Raw genomic sequence first — 10,318 nt, forward strand, 5'->3', positions numbered from 1 at the left:
CTCTCACGCATGATAATTTAGGTAGGAAACTAAAAATAAAAAGTGATAATTGAAATGTGTTTTTGACCCTTAACTCATTTATCTTTCTGCATATAGATTAGCTCGCTAAAGAAACTGAAGGACATAATAAATATACCATCAAAGAATACGATGGATGGTAAATACTCATTCATTCTTAATTAACATTCAAGTTAGAGCTTTAAGAATAGAATCGTCTTTTGGTACATACTTTACTTTTAAAATAAAACTTTCCAGTACGAATCTGATTAGTTAAGTCCCAAAACAAATAAAACATAATAATGACATAAAAGCAACCAATGGTATGGTCTAATCTAGTGGTTAAAGCATGTTGAATAGAAATAGCCCGATCTATGCTGATAAGATGTCACGCATGCTAATCCGGACGTTTGTGCAAATTAACCAAAAAGGTGTCTAATCCCAAAATTCAAAAACATCCCTTCCTCCGTGATTATTTTTCTTCTTAATTAAAAGGCAGTATTCCTCCCTTTAAAAGTAATGGAAACTGAGTCCAATTCTTGTCAAAGTGCAACACTTCTCTCTGTCATACTCTGCTTTTTTCCTTCTTTTGCCTTTTTACTTCTCTTTCTTTCTGTGTTTTAACTTCTATTCCAAAACTCTAACAATGGTATCTATGGAATCTTCAAAGAGTGAACCACAAAACTTGCCTATATCTGCCAAGAAAAGCCCTACAGCCATGACCAAAAAAGGTGTCTATGTTGCCATCTCTTACATGGCTTGTGCTGGTTAGTCTATTTTCTTCTTCATCTTCTCTTAACTTTACTCTTTCAGAATAAAAAAATGGATTCTTGCGTGTTAAAAAAGGGCAGCCCGGCGCACAAAGCATCCCGTGTTAACAGAGTGCAGGAAGAGTCGCATCCAAGTGTTGTGACGTAGACTATCCTAAAGTGGTTGCTTCTATGACTCGAACCCATGACTAACAGGTTAGATAGAGACAACTTTATAGTTGCTCCAAGCCTAAACCACGCTAAGCCACCATTCCAGTTACGCGTTCGGCAGAACAAGGAGACCAAGTAACTTTGACTTAAAATTTGTATTTAAAAAATTTATTTAATATGGATAAATAATTTATTCAGAACTCAATAAGTAAAAAAATTGCAGTCCAGAATCGATAAACTAAAAATCTTGATTCCACCACTCGTTTGAAGAATTCTACAAGTGATTATATCTCTAAGGAGAAGAAAAAGAAATAAATGAAAATCTTCTGAGACTTACAAGAGTAAGAATTTCTGCTCCTCTATGTTTAACCAGAACGTTTATAATCAGCCTATTTGTGATAGCATATTTCTTTTTTGTTTTTGGTTACAAGTACTTGCAATTAGCACATGCACAAAAAAAAAAAAAGTTGCTATATATAATATAGCTCTAATGTGTGGGTTAGGCACACGTTATGAGTTTGAGCGCCACCGGCCCTTGGGAATTTCTCGATTATATGAAAAGAATGATAGAATGATACATGACAAATTTGTATTCGACATTGTTATCACAACAGGGCGTCACGTCATGGACTTAATCATAGTTTTTTTTTTTTTTTTTTTGGGGTGGGGGTGGGGGTGGTTCTTTTTCTGGTATGAGATTACCAAAATTTGTCAACAAACCAAACCTTTTCTATTTATTGTAATTTAAACATATATGTGAAGTTCCAAACGATAAATCAAGACTGCACCATTGATAGGATGTTTTTGGTGAGCGACTAGGCTGCTATCATCGATGAGGTTTAAAACTAACGTAGGATGTTTATTTATTGAAACATGCTTTTCTTCTTTTCGTGTTTATAATAAGTAGGGACTGCAATCAAGGGCGGAACCAGGGTTTTAAGTTTATTGATTCGGGTTTTAGTCTTTTTGATCAGTTATTGAGTTATAAATTAATAATTTGTACATATTAAATGAATTTCTTAAGACAAATATGTACAAGGTCTGAACAAAAGCTACTGGGTTCTCCCAAACCTGCTTCCTACACTCTAGCTCTGCCCCGCCCCTAACTGCGATGTGGTACTTAAAATAACTTAGAATTTGATCATCTTATGAGAACCTAATATAATTTCTTTTAATCTTTATTCGTTTTTTTTTTTGGGCAGTTCTCTTGGTGATATTCAATAAGGCAGCTCTTTCATCTTATGAATTTCCATGTGCAAATGTGATCACACTTTTTCAGGTAACTACTTTATGTTAGATTTATTTGAGATACTGAATTATCACATGCTTTGTTCTGATTTCTTAGTATGTTGGTTAGGTATCTATCATGTTAATAGTAAGTGTTTACTAAGCAATGGCATAAAAAATATGTTGGTTAGGTATCTATTATATTTAGGGAAAATTGGCATTAAAAAAGTTGTGCACTATTGTTGCATACACCAGGTGTTTTCCGGTGAAAATGGATTTAATCAGAAAACCAGTTAGAGATTTGTTTTTATAGGGTTTGAAGACAAGTGAGACGTATCCAATCCCGAGAACTCTTTTATGAGCCCGGTCCAGAGTGTTATTGATCTCGGATAAAGCTTAGTAAGAAACAAAGATAAAGAAAAGTGATTCAAGAAGCTAAAAATATAAAAGTAATAATCTTGTGTATATTGGTTGTTCAGTGAAAGAATGGTGTTTACAAGAGCTTGAAGAAGAAGATCCTTTCCTTTTACCCAAGCTAAGTTTATATAAGCCAATATCCAACTTTCTTAACCCTATAGTACGGGTGATGTGACATTACTGTAGCCCCAACGTTTGTATGCACAGTGGCGCTCTGATCGAGGTTGTTTGATGTGGACCCGAGTAGGTAAGAGTGGAAGCCAGCTGGGCGGGACCTGCGGAGCTCCCAAGCACCCAGTCATAGGTTTTAACCCCGGATACATCTTTCTCCCAATACAACAGACATGCAAACAGAGGCATGCAAACAGAGGCAGAGCCAGGATTTTTAGTTTACGTGTTCTGAAGTACAATTCTTTTTGCTATCCTAGAGGGGGGTGGGATGCGAAAAAAACCAACAAAAAACCTCTTGATGCAAAAGAATTGAAGTAAAGCAGAACACTTGATACAGGTGCAAATCCAACTGATGTACTTCTATCAATAATTTCTTCCATGATCGGCACAAGTTTAAGGCTTTATACCTTGTAATAGTCTTATGTGTTATGTTGCGTGTTTCTTCTTTAATGGAAATAAAATCCTCTCGGAAGGTTCTCCTTTTGCATATTTAACCTCCTTGAGCCACAGCCTAGTTCTGCTTTCTGCTGAAGTTGCTGAACATACATGACTAAGTTATCTATTCCATTGCTTATCAATTTGTCATCATAATACTTCCGTGTTCCAATTTTAAGCATTTTCGACAGCATATGAAGAAATAGTCCATTTTTCTAGTTCCATCTCCTGGTGATAATCATGTTTGCACTGTTAAAATTTATGTAAATCAAATAGTTGAATGTGTCGGTATATGGGGCATTATACTCTTTTTGGCTTGATTGACATTCTTGAATCTTATTTAGTCTGGTCATATTATTTTCTTGATCCACGTTGAAGTGCAGTGTTAATTGCTCACTAGAGCAAGATACTGCTAAAATCTGAGCTGTCATTTAGTTGAACAACACTGCATTTCTAGGAGATTTCATAATTTCAGGCTTGTAAATAAAACATATTGTGATAATAATATGCAGATGCTAAGTTCGAGTTTGATTCTCTATGCTTTGAGGCGCTGGAAAGTTATATCTTTCACAGTTCAAGATTCAAATACTGTGGTTAAGCACACAACAAACCTCGTACCATTTAAGACAGTACTGCATTGCACTCCTGTGGCATTATCATATTTGCTTTACATGGTAAGTGTTAAGTCTTCTAGTAGCGTTTCTTCTTAGTTTTTCGGTTGTTTCTTAAGTAAATCTGCAACAATTTTTTTATCCGGCAGCTGGTTTCTATGGAATCCATTCGTGGAATTAGTGTTCCTATGTACACCACTTTGAGACGGACAAGTGTTGTTTTTACAATGATGGCAGAGTATTTTTTGGCACGAAAAAAATATTCATCACATGTTGTTGCATGGTGAGCAATCATTCTAGCTATTGCTTCCTTTTAATTATTTTTACATAAATAAGACAAAGAAATACCTAGTTGCTCCGACAATACCCAATTTATATGACGCTTTTCGCTTCTCAAGATTCAAACTATACAAACTTTGGCAATATTTTAAAATGTATGTTTTCATCATATTGACATGAAAAGCATTGTCACTTATTGTAATTCTTGATAGTTTTTAAGTATCTAAATTTTAATTTTAAACATTGAGATGATCTATTCCAATTTAACTTCGAAATAAGTCAAATTGACTCTCGATAAGCGAAAAATGTCAGATAAATTGGGACTAAGAAGCATTACTTAGCTGCCAGAATTTGCCAATTCAGTTTTTATTTTATGATATCAGTTAAACCAGTTTCACATTCAAGTCATTAATATGATCTTTCTTGAATATGGATGTTTTAAGGGGATCAAGGTCAAGGACTCAAGTTTTATCCTGTTGGAACATATGAATTGTGGCAAAAAAGAAAAACTACATTTGGAACATAAGAATTGTGGCAAAAAAGAAAAACTACATTATCTTATTTTAGGTTTTGTGTCTTTATGAGGTTTTTACATGTAGAACTTTACTATTTTAATTTTGTTGTGTGCTTATGAAATACTTATAAAGGTCTCATCAGTGTAGGAATAATCATGCTTGGTGCATTTGTTGCTGGTGCTCGGGACCTGTCATTTGACTACTACAGCTATATCATTGTTTTCGTCTCGAACATAACTACAGCAATATACCTGGCTTGTATATCTAGCATTGGTATATATCTCTATTCTTTTTGGGCTTAATTTCTTCTCAGATGCCTTTTCTTGAGTTTCATCGACGAGTTTTTGATATATTCTGAAATCTCTAATTTAGGAGAATCGAGTGGCCTTAACAGCTTCGGCCTGATGTGGTGTAATGGTGAGAAAACGATATACTATATTGACTGAGTCTATAGCGGCTTGATTTAATAATGTGAAAAACTCTGCAGGTATAATATGTACTCCAATTTTGCTACTTTGGACAGCATACAGAGGCGATTTAGAAGCTACAAGAAATTTTCCATACTTGTATACCCCCGGCTTTCAGGTGTTTTATTTTATAAAATTCTATTTCAAATTGTTCTGCTGGTTATTGTCTTCTTTCACTAAACTAACATAGGTACTTCAAGCTGTAGTTGCCTTTTTCCATTCGTAATTTTTCTTGATAAAATGACTATTGAATAATAAGCTGACCCAAAATTGCCACTCCGAATGCCATGAAATGCTTTATTTATATTAACAACATGTCCCTGTTATGCTTTATTGCCGTAATTTAATTTCTATTTTTTCTTCCCGCTGTATCCCCCTTTTTATCTTGACAAAGTGAATAAGTCCTGTATATGCAATTATGGTGCTCTCACCTTGTTTACTGGTGATACTTGTCTTCAAAATGGAAGAAAAAGAGCAAATAGTTAGAGAAAAAGTACAAACACAGCCGTAGTTAGAGCATTAGTGGAATTCTGGCGCTAAGAATTAGCTATATTTATGTAAATAAATGGTTATTGAGTTATTTAACCCTTTAAATAAAGGTAATTTTTTGGAGGACCAACTAGCTGATTAGTTCTATAGAGGAGCTCATTTGGTGTCCTCGAAGGTAGAAAATCACATGGAGAGAAGTTTGGTAGTTAACTTTCAAGAGGAGTTTGAAATCACATGATGCTCTATCTGCTCGTAACTTTCAAGAGGGGTTTCCGTGCCTTTATTACTTTGAGATTCGTTCAAAATAACAAATTATGAACATGTCTCAGTTTGACCACTTAATTTTGGAATGCAGTATGTTTCGAGTTGAACTATTTCAGTACATTCTACAAGTCTTTTCCTGTAGAACGTTTCCATATCAGTTCATCGTCCATACCTTTTTGAGGATAAATCTATTATTCGGAGTATCGTTGGAAAACTTTGTAAACATGAACTCTAGTAGAACATCAGCCTTTTGGGCTCATCCTTTTGTTTTTTTGAAATTGTTTCCTCTCAAACTAAAGCGATGTGCAAGTTAAAATATTCCTAACAAATCTACATGATCGTTTTTTTCCTACAAGATGCTATAAGTAATAAGACAATTTAATTTCCCAAAAACAGGAACTGATGCATCCCAATTGAGGTTATAACTCAAGTATGGGTATTTTTCATTTGTTTAAGGTCAAGGGGAAGCGTCACACTCCAAAAGGGTGTGATGTAGGCAATTTACCCTGACACAAGCACCCAAACACCTCCGATCCGAAATCAACCTTTGTGAACAACAATAACTACGCCTCAATCCCGTGAAAGTTGAGGTCAGCTAAATGAATCCTCATTGATCATGTCGCTCAAAAGCAACCTTTGTGATATGACTATTCTGGTTATTCACTAAGCATAGTTCTGCCTTTCTCTCTGCTCTTTTTTTTTGACTAAGTCACATTTATTGATCTTAATATTCAAAGTGAGACTCCTTAACTCTATAATTCTTTTTTAAAATTATCTTTATCTGTTAATTTCTTACATCTTTGCAGGCTGTGATTTTTCTGTCATGTGCTCTGGCTTTCTTATTGAACTATTCCGTATTCCTAAATACAACTATCAATTCTGCACTAACACAGACAGTCTGCGGAAATCTCAAGGTGTGTTATATGTTTCTCCAATCTATTATGAGGATTTTGCATGAACATCAATTGTGGAACTTTTTACGATTCACTAGAGTAGCAGCAGCATTTTACTGTTAGCCAGTGGTGCATTTGATATATGTACCATCTTATCGTCTTATGAATGACTTGTTTCATGTATATGTGCTCTTTTGTAACGACTAATGACTTTCATGTAGGACTTGTTTACTGTTGGATTTGGCTGGATAGTTTTCAGAGAACTTCCATTTGATCTGGTTAGTACACAACATACATTTCAACATTTATTATTAGTTTCTACAATTACTGATATATATTACCATTTTTTCAATGACAGTTGAATATTGTTGGCCAATGTCTTAGCTTTCTGGGATCTTGTCTGTATGCTTACTGTAAACTCAAAGGCATTTAGCTGCCTAAATGATGTATCATCATCTTGGAGGAATTATAGCTATAGATCCATAATATATTCAATATTTTCTCTATATCTTGGGTGGAAATACCTCAATTTGCATGAAGAATGTGTGGAAATTTCCAGTTGCAGATGGTTTGAGAATACCAAAGGACTTTACCAAATTTTGGGAGTTTATTGAACAAAATAATTATTCAACAAAAAATTTAGAACAGTTATTAAAACAAAACACTGGAATGCAAAATGACTTACTCCCTCCGTTTCATAATAAGTGGTGGTATTATGGGTAATTTTTATGACACCCTTTTTTGAAATTGCTTATTTACTCCTATATATATAAAAATTAAAATAGGTGATGTGGCACCTCTCTTGTTTTTACTAACTTACCCATAATTAAATTTTACTCTCTTTCCTAGAAAAACTACTTAATGATTCTTGATTATATAAATATGGGTAATTTTGGAAGAACAAGATCATTTTCTTTTTGAAATCCCAAAGCAACACTTATTTTAAAACAAAATGATATACCTAAAACATCATTTATTTAGGGCCTGTCTGGAAAGCCACCTGGTAATTGGAATTGGTGTAATTACTAGGGTAGTAATTACACAACCAAGTAATTACACAACCAAGTAATTACACAAGAATATGTAATTTACAACGAAAATACCGTTTATTTGTCATAACGTAATTACACTAAGTGTAACTTTTTACAAGCTATCTTTGTTGTTTGGTTGCACAAGTGTAATTACACAGTTAGTTTAATTTAAAAATAAAATTTAATTATAAAAAATTTAAAATTAATATTTAAAAAAATATTTGCCTTTATAAATGATATTAAATTAGTTATTTAATAACACATTGTTTCTTGAAGATATATTAATTAATAATCATATATATTTGTAACTAATATTGTAAAAAAATAATGGATATATATTTTTCAAATTAATAGTATTTAATTTTAATTAATTATAAAACTTAAAAGAAGACAAATTAATAGTATTTTTTTTTTTTTGAGAACGTCATGGATTGGATGTTTGACAAAAATATAATATTTATAAATATAATGTCATAATGTTATTCAAATGTTTGACACAAAAAATCCATCAAATGCAAGTGAAAAATAAACAACATGCAATGTGAAAGCAAATAACTTAAAATTGAAAATATAACCTAAATTCAAAAATCCAAAAGAAAAAGTTTAACATAATACTCTTATGTCAAATTCCAACATTACATAAGTAAGTTCCAACGTAACTTAAGTAAATCATTCAAAAGAAAGGGAAAATACAAGTCTATAACCTAATTCACAACGAAATTCTACTTTAATAACGTCACTCGTTATATACCAAGTTTGTTAATGATTCATTCTTTCCAATATTAAAAGGTGTAGTTTTCAAAATTAGAATAATAACATGGTTATGCTAAATGAATAAAATAAAAAAATAAAAAAATACGATCAATTACATGGAATCACAAGAAGTAAAGGTTGGGAATGGGAAGAAAGGAAATGAAAAATACATAATATAAAAAAATACATTTTAAAAATAAAATAATTAAAAAGTAAAAATAAAAAAGAAATTAAAATAATAGAAATAAAAATAAATTAAAAATAAAAAGAAATTAAAATAATAGAAATTAAAAATAAAAAGAAATTAAAATAAACAAAAAAGAAACAAACTAAAAAGTAACCCTGTAATTACAGGGTGTAATTACACTCAATTCTCAACCCCCACCTGAGAATTGGAGAGTGTAATTACACCCTCTCAATTACACCCAATTCCCACCTACCCCTAGCGTAGTAATTATTTGGTCAAACAAACGGGTCTAAATCTGTATAATTACACCCAATTACACCTAATTCCAATTACCTGGGTGTCTTTCCAAACAGGCCCTTAGAAACGGAGGGGGCAATTTGCAACTCTTGTTGGAGTCTTTTCAGAAAGTGAGCCTTTGCCCTTTTGTGTCTTTCAAGGAGCTCAATATGCCTGCATTTGGGGAGGATGTCAAGAGAATTCTAATGGTGAGAAAAAGAGAGAAAGGAAAGAGGATAAAAACTTACCATCAATTTGGTGTTTATATCATATAAATTTACTATTACCGAAGGCAGTTATGTACAGGGAATATTTCACGTTCACGTAGGGTTCGGGGAAAAGTCGGCATCCCAAGGGGTGTGATGTAGGAAATCTATCCTGACGCAACTTTAATGACTGATTTTATGACTCGAACCCGTGACCTATAGGTTTGTATAAGTATTACTATATGTTTAAGTATAAACTAACCAAAACGTATTACTATGTATTTACTGGGGAAATTGATGTTTATACCAAATTATATAACTTATTTATTATAAAGGGAAGCTCGGTGCATGAAGTATCTCGCACTTACGTTTGGTCCGGTGAAGGGTCACACCTCACAGGGGTGTGATGTAGACACGACTTAAACCCGTGACATAGATTGTTTTAAATATTACTCCCTCCGTCCCAATTTAAGTATCTCAGTTTGACTGGCACGGAGTTTGAAAAATAAAGAGAGCTGACTTTTGAACTATGTGATCTTAAATTAAATATGCGTATAGTCCTTTAAATCTCGTGGACTTAAATTTGTTAAAAATGAAAAACTTAGTAAATATAGATGTAAATATTTATTTTTTTCAAAGAGAGGGGGTGGGGTGACAGCAACTCGAATTCGTGGGGAGATTTATGTGTTTCTTGTCTCTAGAAGCTCGCAATTGACTTAATCTTGCTGTCAAGTATGATTGAAACACACTCATCAACCACATCGCCAAATCCTCCGGTTTACTTCAATTTCCATTTTTTGACCGTTATTCCATGCTTCAATATATCATGAAACTATTCTTGGGATATAGGATGTTGACTTACGCATTTAATTCAAGAATATTACTCACTCTGGCCGCAAATATTGACTGTCTTGACAAATTAACGTGTTTCAAGGTATTTTTATTTTACTGTTTAGAAAATACATACTAGTATTAAGAAGTTCGTCATTTATTACTTTTTCCTCGACTTTACTTCTATTATTACTAGTCTCTGGACACGGCGTTACACGTGTATCCATATTAATCAGTACAAATGTTTTTTTTATAAAAAAAAAATGGTTAATATATAAGAAATAATAGTTTGAGAGGGAAAAGTACATTTAAATTGGGTTAGTAACAAAATAATTGACAAACAAAAAGA

The 10,318-nt window shown here is 32.9% G+C and overlaps 1 protein-coding gene across 2 annotated transcripts; it reads left to right on the forward strand.

The window, feature by feature from the left end:
- The first annotated feature begins 522 nt into the window (after positions 1-522).
- LOC132040490 (UDP-N-acetylglucosamine transporter UGNT1-like) lies at positions 523-7,191 on the forward strand. 2 transcript variants are annotated; one of them, XM_059431137.1, is made up of 10 exons: positions 523-764; positions 2,120-2,196; positions 3,680-3,841; positions 3,928-4,061; positions 4,715-4,845; positions 4,945-4,989; positions 5,060-5,157; positions 6,599-6,706; positions 6,907-6,963; positions 7,044-7,191. In XM_059431137.1, the coding sequence occupies exons 1-10, from the start codon at positions 644-646 to the stop codon at positions 7,116-7,118; spliced, it is 1,008 nt and encodes a 335-aa protein (XP_059287120.1). In that variant the 5' UTR covers positions 523-643; the 3' UTR covers positions 7,119-7,191. The 2 variants fall into 2 exon arrangements, with proteins under 2 accessions (XP_059287120.1, XP_059287122.1); XM_059431139.1 differs by lacking the exon at positions 523-764 and adding an exon at positions 1,606-1,767.
- Positions 7,192-10,318: the final 3,127 nt, after the last annotated feature.

The sequence above is a fragment of the Lycium ferocissimum genome, chromosome 12 (genome assembly GCF_029784015.1).
Source record: "Lycium ferocissimum isolate CSIRO_LF1 chromosome 12, AGI_CSIRO_Lferr_CH_V1, whole genome shotgun sequence".
NCBI classification, from domain to species: Eukaryota; Viridiplantae; Streptophyta; class Magnoliopsida; order Solanales; family Solanaceae; genus Lycium; species Lycium ferocissimum.

Excerpts from the sequence above, each read along its gene's own strand:
- LOC132040490 (XM_059431137.1), top strand. The coding sequence starts at position 644 with ATGGTATCTATGGAATCTTCAAAGAGTGAACCACAAAACTTGCCTATA. Across the intron at positions 4,846-4,944 it reads GGCTTGTATATCTAGCATTG|GAGAATCGAGTGGCCTTAAC; the intron begins GTATATATCTCT and ends TCTCTAATTTAG. Across the intron at positions 5,158-6,598 it reads TGTATACCCCCGGCTTTCAG|GCTGTGATTTTTCTGTCATG; the intron begins GTGTTTTATTTT and ends ACATCTTTGCAG.